The sequence below is a fragment of the Rhinatrema bivittatum genome, chromosome 3, assembly GCF_901001135.1.
Source record: "Rhinatrema bivittatum chromosome 3, aRhiBiv1.1, whole genome shotgun sequence".
Lineage (NCBI taxonomy): Eukaryota > Metazoa > Chordata > Amphibia > Gymnophiona > Rhinatrematidae > Rhinatrema > Rhinatrema bivittatum.
In genome coordinates, this window is record NC_042617.1 from 13,713,331 (window position 1) to 13,737,288 (window position 23,958).

The following is a 23,958-nucleotide window of genomic DNA, read 5'->3' on the forward strand; positions in this document are numbered from 1 at the left end:
AATTAAAGCAGTCCAAACAGACTCCAAAGTTATCTCCTTAGTTTCTCAAATAATGGTTTTAACAAAGGACATACCTGTGCATTCCCATCTCCTTCACCCATGAGATTACTACCTCCTTCAATAGTTTCAGGTAGTTTTGAGGCAAGAGAAAGGCCTGTGGAATCCATTCCAAACGAATTCACCAAAGGTGAAACCACAATGGTTTCCTTTCTCGGGGCCTGGATGATGTCGTCTCTGTCTCAATTCAGACATATCTGAAATCAGTGGAAATGTGTGTGGAGGCATGCTTGGCATGCCAGGGCTAAGTGATATTGCTTCAGTTATCAGAGCTGGCGATTACTCAGCGTCTGACTCCATAGCGGCTCTCCCCTCCGGCATTCCATTTAGGGGTGCCGCGAAGAAGGTCTCTATCCAGGGTTGTGAATGCTCGGGAACGGGAGAAGAGCTTGAAATCTCCCTCAGCCGAGCCTTCCTCTTTGTATGAGGCATTTTGCATAGAGGAAAAAAGTTAATAGGATAAAAAACTGGAGAAGCACTTCTTCAGCGTGCAGGTCAGGTGACAGCCATCTTGCCCTCTCCCCGGCAACAGTATTTAAGTAGAAGCTAATGAAGGCTACTTATGACCCATTCTACAACATGTAATAAGCTTTGCTGCACAGTTTTGGACCAACAATAACTTATTTGAGCAAGACTCAGTTAAACCCCAATACAAAGAGTTAGAGTAACTCAGGCGGGTCCCCAGTATCGCCTTTCTAACCCTTTAAGCTCCTCCTCCTCCTCAAAAAAGGGTATAGTTGACGAATATATGCAATTTAAAAATTCCTTGCTTGCAATCCCAGCAAACGTAAATTATGGTGCAAGTCAATTATAAAACCTAGGTTGATTAAGAATGCTACTGGTAGAATTATTATGGGCAAAAGCATTCGTGAACATATCTCTCCTCCATTGGTACATATTCACTGGCTTCCTATCCATTTTAGAATTAAGTTTAAAGTAATCCTCCTTGTATTCAAGGCTCTCTATGGCTTACTTTCCAACAGTTTTAATTCTTTTTAATAAATGTATCATCAACCCAGTCATCTTCTCAATTATTACTATCTGTAGCCTCTCTATATCAGATGAGACTAGCTGAATCAAGAAAATGCTCATTCTATGTTGCAGGTCCAATGCGTTGGAATGAACTGCTGCTCAAAATGAAACACGAACCAGCTTTACTGATCGTTAGAAAAAAGAAGAGTTTTCTTTTCACACAGCTTTTGAGGGTTTGTGAAATTTTAGTCTGTGGCAATTGCTGATGGTATATAAATGGGAACACGCTCCTATTTTATTGGCAGAATTTCACAGATTTATGTATTTTATTTAGTTTCTGTTCTATTATGTATATTTAACTTCTGTTTTGTTTTATTGTGCTTATAGAGCTGTTTACTATTATGTATGTGTTATGTGATTCACCTAGTAAGGTGGATAGGCGGAATATACATTTTTTTTAAAGGTTATGAACCTCTGGATTAATAGCCATTCTGTCCTCCAGAATAGGAATCATGGAAAATGAAGCAGGACAGGCTTTCACACCCATAACATTTCAGTTTTAGCTGCATTTATCAACATATCAAAAAGATGATTTCCATTAAGCAAGCATTTAAAATAAGATGCCAAATGAATTTAGAATAATCATTGTTCATTAAACTGAGTTACACAGTTATAACTTTAAAAATTATTTTATTTAATAGCTATGTTTTAATTTTGTATTTTGTTATGAGTCATTTGAGTAATTTATATTTTTTATTGTATTTCTTTGTTGGATGTTTTGTATTTTTTGCCCATAGTTCTTGTTGGAGGAGAGATTGTAGAAATGTGAGTAATAAATAAATAAAGCTATCATGTTTTATATGGCCACATATATGGCAGTCTCTGGACAAAACGGCGCACAGAGAGCAAGGATTGCTTTTTGTATCCCTCTTCCCTTTCGGGCTTGCACGATCATAGATTCATTGACCGACTCACAAAAGAAAGTGTGGTGCCCAGCCCTCGCAACAACCCTGGCTACTGGTCACAGGTCACGCGCTCTTGCATGCTGAAAACAATTAGTGTAAACACAGCAACTTGTGACTGCTCATCAAATCTTCCCCAGTCAAAATCATCTGTTTTTCATATTGGGAGGAGAAACTTTCAAGTGAAAATGTTAATTTCATGGTATTTCTCAAAAAGGTCAATTTTGCATTTGCTGTTTTTTATATTTCACATGACAAATATGTCATCTTAACTATAAATGGAAGACTTGCTCTCACTACAATGAGCAACTGCTTGATTATAAAAGGCTGGGGAATGAGCTTCCCTGCAGTGGAATGAGAAAGAGAATTGTGTGGATATATCTTTAATGCTGCAATGAAAGAGAGAACAGTAAATAAAGCCAGTCATGTGACTCCTTTACTGCAGAGGAAAATGGTCCCTTGCCGTATTTAGATAGCCTTAAAATTTTTGTAATGTCCTAAGGGTTTGCTTGCTATATTGCGAAGAGATGTTATTTTGAAAACCTGTAAAACTTTGAAAAACAGCTAACCTTTAAAATAAGAAAGGGAAAGAATACCATCTTTCTACAAAATAAACATTCAGTTGTACAAAAATAACTATATAGAGCCTGAGAATGGGTCAGTTGACCATTAATACTTTGAAATGCAAAATTAATTTTAATTCTTCTGTTCTGCAGTATGATTAAAGAAGAATTTTTATATTTTTGTCTCTAGAAAATATTTTGACTACTGCCTCCTATCCTTACAGAGTAACAAAGCTGGTATGAGATCAGGAATGCTTCCTTGCTTTCTGTTCACAGTTCATGAGTTGTCTTAATGCACTTAATACATATATAAAATTTATTTATAAATATTTCATATTCTGTCTTTTCCGAGCTAGTCTCAAGGCAGATTATAGTCAAATTTATAATTAAATGCCAATTACAGTCACATCACAATTTACAATCAACTCATGAGCAAACATTTTATTTATTTATTTATTTAAAATTTTTATATACCGGCATTCATGTTGCAAACACATCATGCCGGTTTACATATAACAGGGGTGTACAGTAAACAATTCAATAACCTATTTGTGTAGAAGGAAGCAGTTACAAATAACAAGGTAATAGAACTGGGAGGAGAGAAGAAAAGAAAGAGAATAACATTAGGTATAGGTATTTACATTAGTAATAACATTTTTTACATGTGGAAGTGGTAGAATCTGGCTGAATAGAATTAATCGGTGTCCGGGAAAGCTTTTTTAAACAGCCAGGTCTTAAGTCTCTTCCTGAAGGTTGGGAGGCTGGGCTCCTGTCTAAGGTCCGGTGGGATGGAGTTCCATAGAAGGGGGCCGGCTGTTGAAAAGGCCCGATGAAGAACATGAAAAGAACATGAAAAGGCCCGATGAAGAACATGAAGAACGACATATAAACAGATATGATCAGAGATATAAAGAGAACTGTATTGGTCATCTAGGGGGTAGCAGAAGATAAGGTAATAATCACAGGTCAACTGGATGAGTCAGAGAACAAGACTGCAAATATTCACACATACATTCTTTTGATTGGCAGGTCAGTTTCTCTTAATGGTGATTGATGATGACAATGGTACCAGTGTGCTTGAGATATATGATGACCCTCTTGCTTCCATTGGAGATAAATGATTTACCTATTTAGTTTTTATTATTATGCCAGTTTAATTTCTTGAGAAATCATGTGTTTTTTTGTCACTGGATCTTTCACCAGATCTGGAGATAAGATAAGAGCTGATGTGGACCCTTTAAGAAATATTCTAATCAAAAGCAATCAATGATGCCACATTGTAGGGCAGTGGTTGATTTTCGATGGATTGTCCCCCTAGGATGGTAGTAAGGTCATCAGTTTAATTCACTGTAGAACCTGATAATTCATTTCTGGACACAGACCCTTTTCAAGCCCTTCTAGTGAAGGACAGGCTGTAAGCATGGGTTAAGCACTAGCAACATAGGCACCAAATTCTGTAGATGGCCATAACGTGAAACTCCCTCTTGCTTTTCTTTGATTTCTGGGGACAGAAACCCTCACCCCCCAGCCTTCTGCCTATGGATGCCATAATCTTAAATCTGGCCCTGAGCTCCATGCTTTTTCCTTTGAAGTTTCCTGTCCCAGTATCAGGGTAAAAGCCACATTTATAATCCATCCATCATTCACCATCAGACTGTAGTCTCTCTCAGAAACCAGTCTGCTGATGTGACTGTGGATGCCTTTCTTTTCTTTGCACTTGTTTTACAAAATATTTATGCCAGCTCCTATCTGAAATGACATGTGTAATGACTTCTTTATGCACAACAGTACATGCAGTAAAGTGCCATAAGGAAAATTACACTTCCAGCAATATGCAGTCAGGGAACAATTCCACATCATCATGTTCATTTATACCACTTATCGTGTTTATGAAGACAATGAGCTGTAAACTGACATAAAAATCATAATAAAATGCAATCAGGTTTTACCTTTTTAAAGCTCACAGCCAATGGCTATGAAATTCTTTTAATGTGTGAACTGGGGTAGATGTTTATTGCTGGCATATTAAGCAGTATCCTTGCAGAATTCACTGTCTTGCTTCCCTGCCTGTCCAGGGTGAAACATGTTCCATGTTGAAGTTTTTGAAGGTTTTACTATGTAGCTCGACAGGCCCTTTCAGGATTGCCAGCATTGCTGAAAAGTTCTTAAATGCTATGATTTTTCTTTTTTAATCATATGTGTGAAGCTTCGTACTTAGCAACGTGGTTGTGAAGTTATATGGGGTGATGTGGTTTTTTATCTGCACACAATGGCTATATAGTTAACAGTGTAGATTACTGGTGAGTTATTAGTGTGATCAGGATGTTTTTTATCTGCACATAATGACTATATAGATAACAGTGTAGATTATTGGTGAGTTATTAGTGTGATCAGGGTGTTTTTTATCTGCACATAATGACTATATAGTTAACAGTGTAGATTACTGGTGAGTTATTGGTGTGATCAGGGTGTTTATCTGCACATAATGGTTATATAGTTAATAGTGTAGATTACTGGTGAGTTATTAGTGCGATCAGGGGGTTTTTTTTATCGGCATATGACTATATAATTAATAGTGTAGGTAACTGGTGAGTTTTTACTGTGATCAGGACTGTCATGATTTAAAAACACTTTGTGCCAAGTGTGAAAGTTACCCAGGTCATTTATCAACACACCACAAACATTTGTATTTATAAACTGCTCAGTTTATTCTATTTTGTTGATTTTTCCTCCCTTTTTAAACTTTCTTTGGTTATTTCTTATACATTGTGGCCTCTCTTGTGTATTGTTGCTTATACATTTGCTATAACCACTTATATGGTCTCAGAAAGCTCATTTGTTTATTTTATAACCCGCATACTTCCTATGGTTCATTGTGGTTTACAATGAACAAATATAATTAGATAAGCACTGTATAAAAAAAATAATGTGTTCTGGGGCCAGTCCAATAGTTCAGTGGCAAGTTTGATATCTGTTCCTTGTTGCCACTTTTGTTAGGAAGTAGCAATTACTTGTCAACAATATTTATTGAATGGCATAGGGGTGCTCATGTGCTGGGCTCCAGAGAGAGAGACAATCTGTACTCTTCAATTACAGCTGCTGCAATGTCTGAGAAAGGGGCGCTAAGGGAAGACAAGGCCATAATGCAGAAACAATGAATTCTTTGCTTTGGTCTTTTCTGAGGAAGATACCCATGCCAGAAGTGATATTTAAAAGTGATGATTCAGAGGAAATTAAACAAATCTCAGTGAACCTGGAAGATTTATTAGTGCAAACTGACAAATTAAAGAGTACTAAATCACCTGGTCGGGATGGCATACCTCACAGAGTACTAAAAGAACTGAAAATAAAAAATGAAATTGCAGACCTACTGTTGGTAATCTGTAATCAAAATCACCTATGGTACCTGAAGACTGGAGGGTGGCCAATGTAACACCAGCTTTTAAAAAGGGATCCAGTGGTGATCAAGAAACTACAGGTTGGTGAGCTTGATATCAGTGCCGGGAAAAATGATTGAAAGTATTCTAAAGAACAAAAATACTGAACATACAGATAGATATAGTTTAATGGGAAAAGTCAACATGGATTTAGCCAAGGGAAGTCTTGCCTCACCAATTGCTCTGTCGGAGCGCACTGTACTGTATCGGCCCATTAGAGAGGTAGTATAGTTAGGGTAGAGATAGTATAATAAAAATAAAAATATATATTACCTTGGTATTAAATCAGAAGTGTAAGATAATTATGCTAACAGCTCTTCGTAGGCTTGTTTAAAAAGCCAAGTTTTAATCCACTTTTTAAATAATTTGATGTCAGCTTCTAGTCGTAATACCTTTATCTCTAATTTTATAGATACTGCTCTAGGAATTGTCCTGCCTACCTTTTTGTTTCCTGTAAATCCATTTTGTTTCATGTAAATCCTCCAGTTATACCTTTTTAATTCAAATTTTATATTTAACGTTCCATGTAAAGGCTCCTGCCTACCTGTTTTTGAGTTTCACTGTACACCGATACGATGTGCAAACGGTTGTCGGTATATAAAAAATGTTAAATAAATAAATTCCTGCGGGATGGAGTTCCATAGAAGGGGTCCAGCAATAGAGATAGATCTTTCTCTTACATTATTTAGGTGGGCAATTTTGGAGGAAGGATCTGGCAGCATCCCTGTTCCGGTTGATCTGGTGATTCTTGAGGGGGTGTAGAAGTGAAGTGAAGAGGTTAGCCATTCAATTTTTTCATTGTAGAGGGTTTTGTGTATTAGTGATGAGATTTTATGCTGGGCCCTGTATTTTACCGGCAGCCAATGAAGTTCTTTTAATATTGGGGTGATATGTTCAGATCTTCTAGTACCTGTCAAGAGTCTAGCTGCAGAGTTCTGCAGAAGTTGCAATGGTCTTGTGATATTTGCAGGAAGGCCTAAGAATAGTGAGTTACAGTAGTCTAATCTTGATAAGACCAGTGCCTGTAAGACAGTTCTAAAGTCTTTAGGGAATAGGAGGGGTTTTAATCTTTTGAGTATGTTTAATTTGAAGTAACCATCGCTTGTGATTTTTTTAACACAGGATTTCATGGAGAATTTGCAATCTATAAGAATCCCTAGATCTTGTACTTCAAGGGAGATGGGGTTGTTTTTGGCCGCTTCTTGAAAAGAAGGATTAGGATGACTGCAGAGGATCCTTAGCTGTAAAATGTGATGAGCTGATGAAATCTAGACCTGGTGACACTGCAGTGTTGGTGCCATAGGTTGATAGTGGTGAAGCACCGCCTCAGAGCAGAAGACTGAGTTTGAGCAGGACACAGAAATTAGTCTGGAGCTGTGACCATGCCTTCATGATTTGGACTAAGAAGCAAGCTGTGGATAGATGGTAAGAGCATTTAGGAGCAGCAACAAAAGAAGTACAAGTAAACTGGGTGGGTGTATGGGGAATGAAATGGGTTCAAACAATACCAATTTCAATGCACAAAAGGAGAACCACATCTCCTCCACTCTGATTCACTTGCGTTACAACAACCTTGCAGCATGCAAGCACATAAGAACATAAGATTTTCAGAAGGCATTTGACAAAGTTCCTCATGAGAGGCTTCTAGGAAAAGTAAAAAGTCATGGGATAGCTGGCGATGTCCTTTCATGGATTACAAACTGGCTAAAAGACAGGAAACAGAGAGTAGGATTAAATGGTCAATTTTCTCAGTGGAAAAGGGTAAACAGTGGAGTGCCTCAGGGATCTGTACTTGGACCAGTGCTTTTCAATATATTTATAAATGATCTGGAAAGGAATACAACGAGTGAGGTTATCAAATTTGCAGATGATACAAAATTATTCATAGTTAAATCACAAGTGGAGTGTGATAAATTGCAGGAAGACCTTGTGAGACTGGAAGATTGGGCTTCCAAATGGCAGATGAAATTTAATATGGACAAGTGCAAGGTGTTGCATATGGGGAAAAATAACCCATTTTATAGTTACACAATGTTTTTGTCATATAGTATTATCAAATGAAGATTTCTACACTTAACCATGTCTTCCAAACTTTCATAAGAACATAAGAAATTGCCATGCTGGGTCAGACCAAGGGTCCATCAAGCCCAGCATCCTGTTTCCAACAGAGGCCAAACTAGGCCACAAGAAACGGCAATTACCTAAACACTAAGAAGATCCCAAGCAACTGATGCAATTAATAGCAGTGGCTATTCCCTAAGTAAACTTGATTAATAGCAGGTAATGGACTTCTCCTCCAAGAACTTATCCAAACCTTTTTTAAACCCAGCTACACTAAGTGCACTAACCACATCCTCTGGCAACAAATTCCAGAGCTTTATTGTGCGTTGAGTCTTCCAAACTTTCGCTTTTCCGTTTGTCATATAGTATTATCAAATGAAGATTTCTATACTTAACCATGTCTTCCAAACTTTCACTTTTCTGTTTGTAGTATAGTATTATCTTTGACCAGCAATTGATCATTAACTCTAATTGCTTAGCCCAGATATCTAAGGAGTCCAGTTTCTGTTCCAATTTAACAGTAATTTTTAACTTCAGAAAAGTCCTCATTCACTTTCTGATAACCACTTAATTGGCAGCTCATAATAATAATTGAAGAGACTTGGATAACAGTTTTATTTCCTTGAGGTAAGAATGGTCAGATGTCATCCAAGGCAATTGTAGAGAAACAAAATGGGCAGGAATGAGATGGCGTCAAGAAGATGGGTACATTGGGATATATTTAAAATTGTTTAGGAAGAAGAGCATAGACACCGAAGCCGGCATTGATAATAAAATTAACCAGCAGCTGGGTCTGTCTGGCAGGCTGTTATAGTATTACCTAGAAGTCCTAGCAGAAATGCAAGTGCCTATGTAACCAGGTCTATCTAGCAAGCTGTGTAGGGGCCTAGATGATCAGGTGCTTTTGAAAGAGCTTTTTGGTTAGACATGGGAAGGGAGGAGTAGAGCGTGTGAACTAAATAGGAGATCTTGCTAGTGCAATGTGGTGAGCTTTTTTTGTATGCCCATCTATTCAAGATGGTTGAGTACTAAGGAGGAAGACAACAACATCCATCTGAATAAGGCACGATATCTTACAAGCCATCACACTCTAAAGCTGGGATACATCTGACAATGTGGACACAAATAACTGGGCAGGCTGGGTAGGCAGATGATGGCAGAAAGACCAATTAATCTTAATATGTCCCTAAAGTTTATAATCCAAACTTGGGGTATCTATGTGTTAAAGGAGGAGAGATCATTAGAGAGAGAAACAGGAAATGTGAATGGGGCATGGTAAGCGAGCATGTGTGTGAGAAACAGAAGGTGAGGCAATTTGTGATTTTTGTATGTATTATTATTTCCTCTTTTTCCAACCCCTTTATCATACTCATTTCTCACCCTCTCCCTTCCTGTCTCCAAGCCCCGTTTCTTTGTTCCTGTCCCTCTTTCTTTCAGGCTCTCCCCTCTCCTGGCACGCTCTCAGACGTCTCTCTCTAAAAGCAGCAACTCACAGCGGTGCTAGGCCACAGCAATACTACACTTGTTACCTATTGGGCTAACCGTCCTCCTTTTCTTTGTCTCCTGCTTAGAAAGGATGCATGCTATAGGTAAAGGAGAAGCTGTGGAGACGACATGCAGCTTTTATCTCTTCCCACTTATCAAGTATCCTTTTCCTGTATTTCACCGGTCCTTGTGTCAGGGACCAACAGTGCATCTTGGAGGCAGCACAGACAGGCTGGCAGTATCTTAGCCAATTATTCTCCTTCTCTCCTCTGAGTGCCCTCAGGAATTAATCTGGCCCTACCTACAAAACAGCATTGGCTCTTAATGGAATAAGGCTGATAATTCCCAAGGTTATTCACTGAGACAAGCAGCTGTAGAGCCAAATCATTAAGAACCATAAAAGATACAGAGGAGGACACTAGAGATGAAAGAATAGTGATTGGTTTACTTTCCATAGTTCAAGGAAAAGTACACCTATAAAGTTTGCCTTTGAGATAATGGAAGCATTAAGAGTTTAATTCACACTATCCAAAACTGGAAATGCACCAAGCAATATGCAAAAAAGAAGGGAAAAAGAAATGGAATTCCTTACCTGTCAAACCCTTCTCCAGAGTAAAAGGTTTGTTGGTAAACATGCATTCGAAAGCCACAAGATGGAAAACCTTGTTCACAGTATTGTGTGTCCCAACTATTCGGACGTACCTATAAAGAAAAAAAATACAAAGTCAGAATCAAAAGCTAGGGAAGAACCATAGATAAAGCAGAAGCTGGAAATGTTTTTACTATAAATATACATATACAACATGGGAATAAAGCAAAAGGCAGGTAAAGGACCAGAGCAAAAATGTGCTGGTCCCTGTCTAATGATGTCATCACATGGAGACCAGGACATGCCAGTTCCAGCAAATGGTAACAGAAAATATAAAACACTGCAATAAAACTTTAGTCTGTTACTAGTAAACTCAAAAGGTAAGGGCTGGCAGTCATAAAGCAAAGACAAATACAGAAGTCAAAGGTCTCATTTTTAAAGAGAGCCTCAGTACAGACACATTAATACACAGTGTGTGAATTCCATGAGAATTATCCAAGGACTTTTGTCCAGATAAATGTTACAATCACTAATCAGCTCTTATACTGCTTTGCCAGTACAGTGATGCATCTGAGGATACCTGCCTAATGTCAGAGCTAAAAATATCTATCTGTGCTTATATACACTTACTATGAATAACCTACTTCCAAAGCAAATCAAAGACTTCATACACTGGAGACCAAGTCAATAAATCAATGTGCCAAGCGCCAACTTGAAGTTCCTTTTTATTTTAAACCTACTTCTAATTTCAATACTAATAAATTAGCTTTTGAATTCCGATATTAAACTTCATCCATTTCCTTCCTTAACCTTCAATTCTTCATTGACAGCAGAATCGATAGGCCTGGCTGTATGGTTGGAACCAGTAAATGGTGCCCTAGTATGCAGAAACTGTTTGCACAGTGCAAATAGCTTTCTTACTGCCTGATTTTATTTTTGTTTTATCTGACTTTATGTAGCTATATAGCATAGTGTTCTATACTTTATGTCTGTGCAACTAGTGAACCAAGTCCTAGAAGAGCTAATAAAGTTAGTATAAATTCCTGAAAACATGTCTTATAACACAAGAAGATTATTTCACACAAGTCTGGGCCAGAAGAATGCAAAATGAGCAAACAAAAGCAGATTTGACTGCCCCAAACTTAGATGAGGAACGTGCAGGGTGGTGCAAGGGTATTGGGTGCCCTAGGTGACCCTTTGCGCTGCTGTCCCCCCATCCCCTACCTGTTTCGGCACCGAAGAGCAGCCACGTGGTGCCGCGAGCGGGATAGGCCCTGCTTATGGCACCACTTGGCTGCTCTTCGGCGCCCCCTACAGCTCGGCACCCTAGGCAACCACCGAAGTTCTCCTAATGGACGTGCCGGCCCTGGGAACGCGGTCATACCCATAAGAGGTACATCTAGAGTAATAACTCACTGAATAAAATTGCCCCAGAATGTTACAGGGCTTCTCTGTTCTATTTACCACTCTCACTACCAAAATATAAACTGACCCGTTGGCAAGAGGAGCAAGAAGGATGAAAGCTTCAAAAGACTAAGTGTTGTTTAATGACTTGGATTGCAATAAAGGATCTATGACAGGACTGATGAACTGAAAATCTGAAAAATGGTAGACATTCATTTACAACTGTGAGGTATGAAGAACCTAAGAAGTGCCATGCTGGGTCAGACCGAGTTCTATCGAGCCAAGCATCCTGTCTGGGCGAAAAATACCCAGCAGATCTCATAAAGTAGATCTATTTCTTGTTACTCACTTCCAGGGATAGCAATGACTTTCTCAGTCTACCAGGCGAATAATGTTTTATTGACTTTTCCTCCGGGAACGCTTCAAAGCCACTTTTGAACCCTACTATGCTCGTCGCCTTGACCACATCTTCTGGCAACAGATTCCACAACTTGATTATGTGCTGAGTGAAAAAAGTACTTTCTAAGATTTGTTTTAATCTGCTGATTTTTAGTTTCATGGAGTGTTCCCTTGTTTTAATATTATTTGAAAGTGTAAATAACCATCCTTTATTTACCTGTTCCATCCCACTCAGCCACCTCTTTTCCAAGCTGAGGGACCCTAACCTGTTTAACCTCTCTTCACCGGGGGAGCTGTTCCAGCCACTTTATCATTTTTGTTGCCATTCTTTGCACCTTTTCTAGTTCCGCTATGTCTTTTTTGAGATGGGGTGACCTGCACACAGCACTGCACACAGTACTCAAGGTGCAATATGATATTTTCCATTTTGTTCTCCATTCCTTTTCAGATGAATCCTAACATTTTATTTATTTATTTAAAATTTATGCCTCCATGTCCCTCAGAAAAGGATCACCAACCACCGCAACTTTTCGCTTGGTTTCTTCATGTCCACTTCCAGGGCTACATACTGGATCTTCAGCTCAAGGGAAAGTGGGGTCAGGGTGAGGATTCTGCTGGTTTCTGTAATTTATGTTATCTTGCGGTCCAGTTTCTCCTTCCGCTCTGCTGGAGTTTTCCATCGTAGATGCCTCAAGAAGCAGTTCATTGATATAGCCCTTGTTGTCATGGATGCTTCTAAGCCTCACCACCTTCTCTCTCATTTCCGCCATCTATTTCCTGAGTGAGTTAACCTGCAGGCATCATTCATACAGAACCGGTTCCTTACTATGGATCAGGATATCCATCTGGACAGAGGCAGAAGTAATAACTGCGGCAGCAGTTTTGTTGACACAATATTTTCCAGCCATCATTCTGCTCTTCTTAGGACCTTGGTACTTGTAGAAAGAAATAAGAAAAGAGACCTACCAAAGTTTGTACCTTTTTTCCTCTGCTGACCTGCATATATTATCAGCTGGCTTCCTTTCTGTGAAATCTGGCACCTACACCGATTCCTTTAGTGTAGCCCTCTTTGCTTGCTTACATGTAATTATGAGGTTATGGAGTAATGTATCAGGACTCCTGGAATCAGATGCTTCACCCCTGGTAGAATTAACTTCTTCCCTCATCAACTTTGACTCGCCAGCTATCATACTAGGTGATTTCAACATGCACGTAGATAACCCTACCCCATCACCTAACTGTGAATCACTTCTCACAGCCTTCTCAGCACTAGGCTTCACTCAATTAGTTAACAAACCTACCCACAAAGCCGGCCACACGTTAGACCTGATCTTCGTTAACGCTGCAATCAATCCCGTATCTATCCCAGATTGCACAAAGGTCCCGTGGTCAGACCACTACCTCATAACAACTTCTTTCTCTATAAAAGATACTAGCCCGGCTTGCATTCCTTCGCCCTCCTTCACATACAGGAAAACTTGCTCCCCAGAAGACCTCAATAATCACCTATCACCTCAACTCCACCAACTGGACCTTACAGATCCGAACTCAGCACTTCGATCATGGAACACAATCACCGAAACTATAGCTAACAAGCTATGCCCTTCAATTACAAAAAAACCACACCAGAATTCCTCCAAAAGACAGCCCTGGTTCTCCTCAGAACTAAGAAAGCTCAAACTCCAACTAAGACAAAATGAGGCTAAATGGCGCAAAAACCCAGGAACCAACACCCTTTCAATCTACAAATCATCTCTGCACCAATACAAATCAAGCACCCTAAGATCCAAGAGGGACTCTTACGCCTCGAAGATACACGACCTGGTATTCGATGCCAAAGCCCTCTTCAGCTATGTAGCCAACCTCACACAATTAAACCAACCAGAGATTCCACATGACCAAGCTCAATCGAAAGCGGAAGAATTAGCTCTATTCTTCAGCAACAAAATCAACACTCTTCTATCTCAGCTCCCCACTAACCATACTGTTCCACTAACCACTCGTCAACCCTCAATCAACTACACTCAGTTAGAAGAACTTGACACAACTTCATCCATAGAAACATAGAAACATAGAAACATAGAAACATAGAAATGACGGCAGAAGAAGACCAAATGGCCCATCCAGTCTGCCCAGCAAGCTTCCCTCATTTCTTCTCCCATACTTATCTGTTTCTCTTAGCTCTTGGTTCTAATTCCCTTCCACCCCCGCCATTAATGTAGAGAGCGGTGGAGGAGCTGCATCCAAGTGAAATATCTAGCTTGATTAGAGGTAGTAGGAGTAGTAACCGCCGCAATAAGCAAGCTACACCCATGCTTATTTGTTTTTACCCAGATTATGTTATACAGCCCTTATTGGTTGTTTATCTTCTCCCCTGCTGTTGAAGCAGAGAGCTATGCTGGATATGCATCGAAAGTGAAGTATCAGGCACATTTGGTTTGGGGTAGTAACCGCCGTGACAAGCCAGCTACTCCCCGCTTTGTGAGTGTGAATCCTTTTTTCTTCTCCCCTGCCGTTGAAGTTATGCTGGATATGCGTGAAGTATCAGTTTTTCTTTTCCCCTGCCGTTGAAGCAGAGAGCTATGCTGGAAATTCGTGATGTATCAGTCTTTCTCCGATGCCGTTGAAGTAGAGAGCCATGCTGGATATGCGTCGAGAGTGAAGTATCAGGTACATTTGGTTTGGGGTAGTAACCGCCGTAACAAGCCAGCTACTCCCCGCTTTGTGAGTGCGAACCCTTTTTTCTTCTCCCCTGCCGTTTAAGCAGAGAGCTCTGCTGGATGTGTGAAGTAACAGTTTTTCTTTTCCCCTGCTGTTGAAGCAGAGAACTATGCTGGATATGCATTGAAAGTGAAGTATAAGAATGGAGTGATCAAGCTAGTTGAAAGGCATCAGGAATAGAGGAAGGTGGAGGTAGTAATCTGGATATTTGGTTTGGGGTAGTAACCGCCGTAACAAGCCAGCTACTCCCGTCATTGTGAGTGCAAATCCTTTTTTCCACATTTCCTCATGCTGTTGAATCTTAGAGTGATGTTGGAGTCACAGTAACCATGTGTATGTTTATTGACTAAGGGTATTGTCTCCAGGCAGTAGCCATCATTCTGGCGAGTCACCCACTCTTCATTGGCGGCCTCTTGACTTTATGGATCCACAGTGTTTATCCCACGCCCCTTTGAAGTCCTTCACAGTTCTGGTCTTCACCACTTCCTCCGGAAGGGCATTCCAGGCATCCACCACCCTCTCCGTGAAGAAATACTTCCTGACATTGGTTCTGAATCTTCCTCCCTGGAGCTTCAAATCGTGACCCCTGGTTCTGCTGATTTTTTTCTTATGGTAAAGGTTTGTCGTTGCCTTTGGATCATTAAAACCTTTCAAGTATCTGAAAGTCTGTATCATATCACCTCTGCTCCTCCTTTCCTCCATGGAGATCCAAGGAATTCTAAGGAAAATGAAACCTTCCTCCCACCCTTCAGATCACATCCCAGCTAAACTACTACTATCAATTCCAGATTCTATCGCCAAAACACTGGCAGATATCATAAACTGCTCCCTCACTCAAGGACTCTACCCGGACAACCTCAAACTAGCCTCACTCAAACCCCTTCTCAAAAAACCAAATCTGGACCCAAACGATCCTAACAACTTTAGACCTATAGCCAACCTCCCCTTCATAGCCAAGATAATGGAAAAATTGGTAAACTCCCGACTCTCAAACTACCTTGAAGACAATAACCTACTTTTCCCATCACAATACGGATTCCGTAAAACCTTAAGCACGGAAGCCCTTCTCATCTCTATGACCGACCACATCATCCTAGGCTTAGACAAAGGACAATCCTTCCTTCTGATCCTACTCGACCTTTCGTCTGCATTTGACACGGTCAATCACTCTCTTCTCATCAACCAACTAACAGCCATAGGTATCTCGGGCACCGCCCTATCTTGGTTTAGAACCTTCCTCAGCAACAGAGGATATAAGGTTAAGATTCATAATAAAGAATCCTCTCTTCACCCTGCGTCAGTAGGAGTCCCTCAGGGCTCATCCCTGTCTCCTACCTTGTTTAACATTTATCTGTTACCTTTATGTAAACTTCTCACTGACCTCAATCTCAAACACTTCCTCTACGCTGACGATATTCAGGTCCTGATCCCCATCAAGGAGTCACTCGCAAAAACACTGTCTCACTGGGAAACCTGCCTCCAAAATATCAAACAGCTTCTCACAAGTCTCAACCTTATACTAAATTCTTCAAAAACGGAACTTCTACTCATCACACCAGAAAACAGCTCCCTCACACCCACTCATCCAGCCTTACCAAATACTACACAAGTGAGAGACCTAGGAGTTCTAATTGACAATCACCTAAACCTAAAAGCGAACATCAACAAAACCACCAGAGACTGCTTTTATAAGCTCCAAGTGCTGAAAAGAATACGGCCTCTCTTCCACACACATGACTTCAGAACGATTCTACAATCAATCATTTTCGCAAAGCTGGACTATTGTAACTCCATCATGCTTGGTCTCCCTTCTTCACACACCAAACCATTGCAAATGGTCCAAAATGCCTCCGCCCGTATACTCACTAACACCAGGAGAAGAGAACACATAACCCCTATCCTGATGGGCCTCCACTGGCTGCCTATCCACTTCAGAATAATCTACAAGACCATTCTCACCATTTTCAAAAACATCCATCAATTAGCCCCAATCGATCTCCATATCCCCCTCCGATTACACTACTCAACAAGACCGACAAGAGATGCTTACAAAGGATCTCTTCAAGTACCTCCAGCCAAAACTACCAGACACATCACGCTTAGAGATCGGGCCTTCTCCACAGCTGGTCCAACTTTATGGAACGCCATTCCCCCGGATCTTAGAATGGAACCCAGCATCTCAACATTCAAGAAAAGACTCAAGACGTGGCTGTTCACGCAGGCCTTTCCTAACTCCAACATTACTTAACCTCCTCCAATCAACAATCAACATTCTTCGCTAGTAATAGCATTAATAGCCAATCAACATTCTTCGCTAGTAATAGCATTAATAGCCACCTCTTATAATGTTATTATATATATATATATATAATTATTTGATCTTCATTTTCCTTCTTACTCCTAGTTATTGATTCCCTGTTACATGTAACTGCTTTTCTGCACCATTGTTCAAATTGTAAAGTTTATTGCACCCCTGTTTCTTGTGAACCAGCATGATGGGACTACTGTCTTGAATGTTGGTATATAAAAAAACTTAAATAAATAAATAAATAAATAATAAATCTATTAGTTTATAAAATATGTTATTTTTATCTTATATATAGGGGACAAAGAATCCTGTTGCTTTCAGAACAAAAGGTCAGATTGACTAAAATTATCTGCAGAATCTACTATGATATTAATAATTTGACTCCCCATGAACTTTACTCAAGTGTTCTACTTTCACAAATGACTAACAATTAATCTAAATTATTTTCTTATGTTTCTCTGCCAACCAATCTCAAGTTATTCTATGTAATCCAACCCCCTAGTCTTTATGGTAAGAATGGAAGGTGGGGTGGGTGAGAGATAAAAGTAGAGAATGATAAAGAAATCTCAGTGGAAAAGCACTCTTTCCTATCATTCTAATTTGCATGAGTGTGCAAAGTGTTTATGGTGTGCTGTGCATCACCATGTTGAAATGCTCTTGAGAGGCAAAAGTAGCTTTTAAAGAAACTATTAAATAAAGTTCTTTTCTTCCTTAATCTGGTACTTGGTTTGTAGCAGAAACTATTCATTTCTTTCCTGATATCACTCCAATCCCTTGCTGGGTTTATTCTGCCTCAGAGGTCAGAGAGCAGTCAAGTGCATGCCATCCAAACCAAACACCCAAATTTATAGAGAAAACCACGTACTGCTGAAAAGTTACCTTCTTCTGCAAAGGTTGCACAGCACTATATTTGTGTGGCACACCTGGGAGAGAATTTCAGTCTAGCCAACTTCTGAATCGGATAGGCTAAAGTGCTGTTTTGTGCAACTTATTTTTATTTGTTTGGAAACCTAAGTGCAACTCTGGAATATTCTTGAATACAGTGGTGTGACAGCCCTTGTCTAATCAATCAGTTATAATTTAGGTTACTATATATGTGATTGCGCAGGGCAGCTTTTATAGTGATTATTTGATCATCATTATAAGACACCGACATTTGTAGTCCACAATAGCAATATTTGCTGCTTAAACTGACTACATGACAGCTCTGCATTAGTTCTAGGGTTTATTCTCACTGCTCACTTGTGAAGAAAAGGTCTTTATAACTTATTCAGCAGAAAAAAAAGGTGATAATGCTCCTGTACAGGTCATTGATAAGGCTTCATCTGGAGTACTGTTCAGTTCTGGAGGCCATATCTCTGAAAAGATACAGAAAGGCAACCAAAATGATGTGGGGTCTGTACCAAACGCCATATGAGATGAGACAAAAGGACTTAAATATGCATACCCTAGAGGAGAGAGGGGTGCGGGGTGGGTAAGTGTATGATAAGGCAAATCTTTTTCAATGGAAGGTAAGCTGTAGGACAAGGGGTCATGATGCAATGCTCCAAGGGGAACTCAGAAACATTTTCAAGAAATATGTTTTCACAGAAAAGGAGGTGGATGTCTAGAATGCCCTTCTGGAGGATGTGGTGAATTAAAAAACTGTGAGAGATAAGCACAGAGGATCCACGGTGGCAAGAAGTTGGAAATGAAGTACGTTGGGATAACCTGCACAGTGCAGCAGTTACAACCCAAGATAACAGTGGTTTGACTTCATCAGGGCTCAAAATAAATATGGGGAGGTCACCACTGTAATGACTATGATGGACGTGGTCATGCTTGGTACAGATAGGGGGGGCTGAACGACCCAAGGGAGGGAGTTGGTGTTGGGTTGCATTTAGGAATTTTATATGCACATCTATCAAAAAAAGATGAATCTCAAATGAGCAGATTGGATTAGCTATTTTGGTTTTTATCTGTCCTTATTTACTATATTTCTAGGAGTGCAGGGTCATTAATGGGCAGTGGTGCCCCCTGCACCATCAACTTGAAAAAAATGTGTCATGCACAACCAACTAAGTGGGTCACATCGTGCCAGCTGCATAAATGCAAAAACTTCTAGCATCTCAACACTGCTTTATATCTACCATGTGTAAAAATAAATACTTGCACTAGGTACTGCTTTTCATGATGGTTTTATTTTTATAGATTAGGCTTACAGATTTTTTTTTTTTTAAGTCATTTGATTAGTTTTGTGTCTACGCTTCTGACAGGATCTGGAGCTGAGAAATTTCCATGGCTCTGCACAACCATACACTTTCCAGGAGTTAGGGAGGGAAATTAACTTTCCCCTGGAAAGGGAGAGCATAGAAATGTTATAGATCAGGGAAGGCCAACTTCGGTCCTCAAGAGCCACAGACCAGGTTTTCAGGATGTCAACAATGAATACGCATGAGATAGATCTGCATGCACTGCCTCCATCTCATGCATATTCCTTGCAGACATCCTGAAAATCCTGCCTGTTTGTGGCTGTTGAGGACCGGAGTTGGCCACCGCTGTTATAGATGCTAATTTAAGGACTGACTTCCTTCTTTTTCCTCTGCAAGCCGCTGTCACTGGACAGTGAAAAACCTTGGAAACTGTAGCACATTTCCTTTTAAGCTTCTCCTTTTGCATTAACATCCACTCTACTCTCTGAAAGCTTCCGATTTCCTGAGAGTCCCTAACTGCAGCCCTCTTTCCTTTTTCTGGCAGGGGCTGATCTTATGTTGTTGCTTTTTTATCTCCTGCTGAAGCCTTAGAGATAGGAAGCCTCAGGAACATAAGACTGCAGCACAGTTTGTGAAATGCAGCTACAAACTAGAGCTCAGAGAATGAAAATATCCAGCTAGAGACGAGGGCTGGGAGAAGGAAGACATCTCAAAACTAGAACACAGAGAGGGTGAGAGACAGCTAGAGACTAGGGCTGGGAGAAGGAAGACATCTCAAAACTAGAACTCAGAAAGGGTGCGAGACAGCTAGAGACTAGGGCTGGGAGAAGGAAGACATCTCAAAACTAGAACTCAGAGGGTGAGAGACAGCTAGAGAGTAGGGCTAGGAAAAAGACTAGGGTTAGGAGAGGGAGACAGAGACTAAATCTAGGAAAGGGTGAGAGATGGCTAGATACTAGAGATTGGAGGGGGTGAGAGGGAGCTAGACACTAGATCTAGGAGGCAGGAAACAGACTAGAGTTGGTAGAACTTGAGAGACAACTTGAGAGTAGGGCTGGCAGGCAGATGACAAAGGTTAAAAAACCCAAACTTTTTTGACTCTAGAATTTTAGGCTATTTTATTTCCATTTCTATATATAGTAATTGTTATTTTAGGTGCATTACCTGACACTAGATGAATTGCAGCGCTTTCCTTACTTATGCACAATGTTCTAAAGTATTTAGTAAATGCTTTTTTTAAAATGATTTCTGGCTTGAAGGAGGGTGCTGTGAATACTATAACCTTTGCACTAGCCTAGTGGTTAAAGCAGCAGGCTGAGAACCAGAAGGCAGTGTTCAAATCCCAAATCTCCCACTGATGCTCCTTGTGCCCTGCAGCAACTCACTTTATCCTCCATTGCCTCAGGGTACAAACCAAGAGGGTCCTATTTACTAAACATTTTTCCCATAGATACAAAATGGGAGAAAGCTTTTAGTACAAAAGCCCCTTAGAGTGTAAGCCTTCTGGCAGTGGGACATGCAAATCACATTGGGCATGAAAGTGGATTCTGCACAGCATAAGTGAAAGACATAGATAAATAAATAAATGTAACTGGTCTAGTGCATGGATTTGGGAAGGCCAAGTAATTAAATCCAAATCCAACCCTGCCCCACCCCCACCCTCAGCCACCCACCTTCCTGAAGTTCACAATCTACACCTGGGCTTCTCCACAAGGCCACCGGGACCCCTCGAGCTCTCCGGGGCCCAAGCTTCCTCCCATCCTGTCTCTCTAGTGGGCGGAAAGGTGTCCCCAGCTCAGGGCCCTACGTAATCAGGGGCATGAACCTTACTCCCAAAGTTACACCAAAATGTGTGCGTGGAACTGCACACACTGCTTAGCACCCTTGCATGGAAATACCATGCAAATGAAGAGGGGTGTGCTGGCTTAATCTACATTTTCTTAGCTCTGGCAATGTTACTGCTGGTCTGAGTAAAGGTTCGAGGGCTGGTGTTAGTTTCTGGCAGAAGGCATTTGTGTGTGTATAAATCATATTTAATGTACAGAAACCATGAGGTCCATGTTCATGCAGTATGCGGCTCTGCTAGTTAGTCAGATACCACATGCTCGCGTTGCCTATTCAGCGGTGCAGCTCTGCTACCTTAAAGTTAGCTGGCTAAGTTTATCAGGCTAATTTTAGGGCAGCCAGAGTTAGCCAGATAACTTACTCAGCTATCTCGGCTCCTCCCTGGACCGCCCCTCGCTTATCCAGCCAAATTCTAGCCGGACAAACAGTTCTTCAGCTAGAATTCAGCCAGGTAAGTGGCAAAAATGTCATTTAGACGAGTATCTTCTTACTTATCCAGCTAAATGCATTTGAATATGGACCTCTCTGTTTTCTGTACATAAATCAGGTTTTCTACGTGCTAAACCTTTTTTTTGTGCACAGTTTCTGGTTTGGGTGCATTTTTAAACTCCCAATGCATTACCGCACCATTAGCTTACTGCATCAGGAATTTTTTTTAAAGTTTGCTTGTGCATTAACTTGTGCACTGAATTTCTGCACAGTTTTAATGCTCAGCTAATTACATCGACCCCACATATGGTGAAAAGTGTGAGCTGGTGCTGAGCAGCCTGATTTGTATCATATTGGGCAAGACAGTAGGAGGCAAACACCTCACCTTCTGCCTACAGAGAGGTGAACGGGCATCAGGTAGGCATCTGGGAGTCTTCCCCAGCCTTGCTGCTCTGTTAGGGTCCATGCATGCTTGTTCCATCATGAAGGTGGGAGATCAGCCTCTGGGCAGCCTTGTTATATTGGGCAGGAGTGCGATAGGGGTTGCTAAAGAGGAAAGCACACTGAGCCTATGAGGCATGGTTTGCACACTAGCCTTTTTTTTTTATATAACTGCCTCTTCCTGTTGTTAATTTTCTCTCAACATGTGGCGGGGAGAAAGTTAGTACATTTTTTATGTATAGGATATGAGCGTAGAAGCTCATTTTCCCCCTCATTTAAATAATTAGCATGTGCTTAATTTGCTTTTAAGCCACAAGGCCAGCAAAATTTCTGGAGCACCACCAACTTGAGCAGACACACTATGCCCATATATGTTACTATGTAACTTGTGGCTTGCATGTGCATGAGTTGTGTTAGCCCTCTCCTAGCCATACACAACCAAGAGAAGAAAAAAATAAAATATTTTTCGCCAGACGGTGGTTCTCATCCTAAGTCCTCATGGCTCCCAAACAGGTTGCCATGCACAATGCATACACATGAGATTTATTTGCATTTGCTTGTTTCAAAGACTGGAATTATTTGCATATTTGCTGAACCTCAAAATCAAACCTGACTGGGAATCACAAGACGTGGAGTTGAGAAGCACTGATATCAATAGACAGTCTTTACGTATTCTCTATTAAATGGAGCCGCAAAATTCCATAAATGCACATCACTGTCCAAGGGCACATGCAGCTCGCACATCTGAACTCTGTTATACAGTCAGATTGAGAAACTCTCGACTATAATGCTCTCATAATAATTTCACATCATCTTGGAAGCTTTACCTCCTATAAGCATTAACCTTAAAACTGTCTGCTCACTTCATCCTCTGGAGAGACCTGCCCGTTCACAGGTTAATGAACAGAATCATTTAGCCTTATGAGCTAAGGAAGAGCCCCAAATGACAAAATACTTTCAGTCTCAATGGAATTCTGAAAACAAACCATGGGGAAGTGACCTGAATATAAAAAATGTTTCCTATAATTATGAGTTATCTACACCAAAGGAAGGTGCATATTAAATGAACAGATTTCAATTAAGGGAAAGCAGAATATGCAATGTGCTGGTAATCACTCTCTTTCCTGAGAAAAAGAGCCTTTCATTTATCAGATATAATACCCAGTTAAGCAGTGCCCGACTTGGTAGGGCAGTCATTTTTTCTCTCTTTCCTCATCATAACTTAACCTATTTTTTCCCTGCTTCAACATTGCTCACCACAGATAGTGAGACATTGTCCCAACTCTGCTGAAAGCAGAGTGAGCAATCGTGCCAAGGCAGCGCACCACAGAGACATCATAATAGACCTGTCCAGCGCAGCGTGAAACACTGTCCTGAGCTTGCCCAGTGCAGGAAATGAGACATCGTCCTGCGCCTCCCACTGTAGGGAGTGAGACATCCTTTTACGTTTGCCCACCGCAAGAAGTGGAACATCGTCCTGGGCCTGCCCTCCACAGAGTGAGACATCAGCTTGAGCCTGCTCACCTCAGAGAGTGAACCATCGTCCTGGGCCTGCCCTCCACAGAGTGAGACATCAGCTTGAGCCTGCTCACCTCAGAGAGTGAACCATCGTCCTGGGCCTGCCCTCCACAGAGTGAGACATCAGCTTGAGCCTGCTCACCTCAGAGAGTGAACCATCGTCCTGGGCCTGCCCTCCACAGAGTGAGACATCAACTTCAGCCTGCTCACCTCAGAGAGTGAAACATCGTCCTGGGCCTGCCCTCCACAGAGTGAGACATCAACTTCAGGCTGCTCACCTCAGAGAGTGAAACATCGTCCTGGGCCTGCCCTCCACAGAGTGAGACATCAGCTTGAGCCTGCTCACTGCAGAGTGAAACATCGTCCTGGGCCTGCCCTCCACAGAGTGAGACATCAGCTTGAGCCTGCTCACCTCAGAGAGTGAAACATCATCCTGGGCCTGCCCTCCACAGAGTGAGACATGAGCTTGAGCCTGTTCACCGCAGAGAGTGAAACATCGTCCTGGGCCTGCCCTCCACAGAGTGAGACATCAGCTTGAGCCTGTTCACCGCAGAGTGAAACATCGTCCTGGGCCT

At 41.0% G+C, this 23,958-nt stretch overlaps 1 protein-coding gene across 3 annotated transcripts in view; it reads right to left on the minus strand.

Moving 5' to 3' along the window:
* BTBD9 (BTB domain containing 9) overlaps positions 1–23,958 on the minus strand; it is a 610,564-nt gene that overhangs the window by 292,934 nt on the left and 293,672 nt on the right. For all 3 annotated transcript variants that reach the window (XM_029592918.1, XM_029592917.1, XM_029592916.1), the window contains one exon: positions 10,130–10,239. In XM_029592918.1, the coding sequence (XP_029448778.1) occupies positions 10,130–10,239 (110 nt within the window). The remainder of the gene's footprint in view (positions 1–10,129; positions 10,240–23,958) is intronic.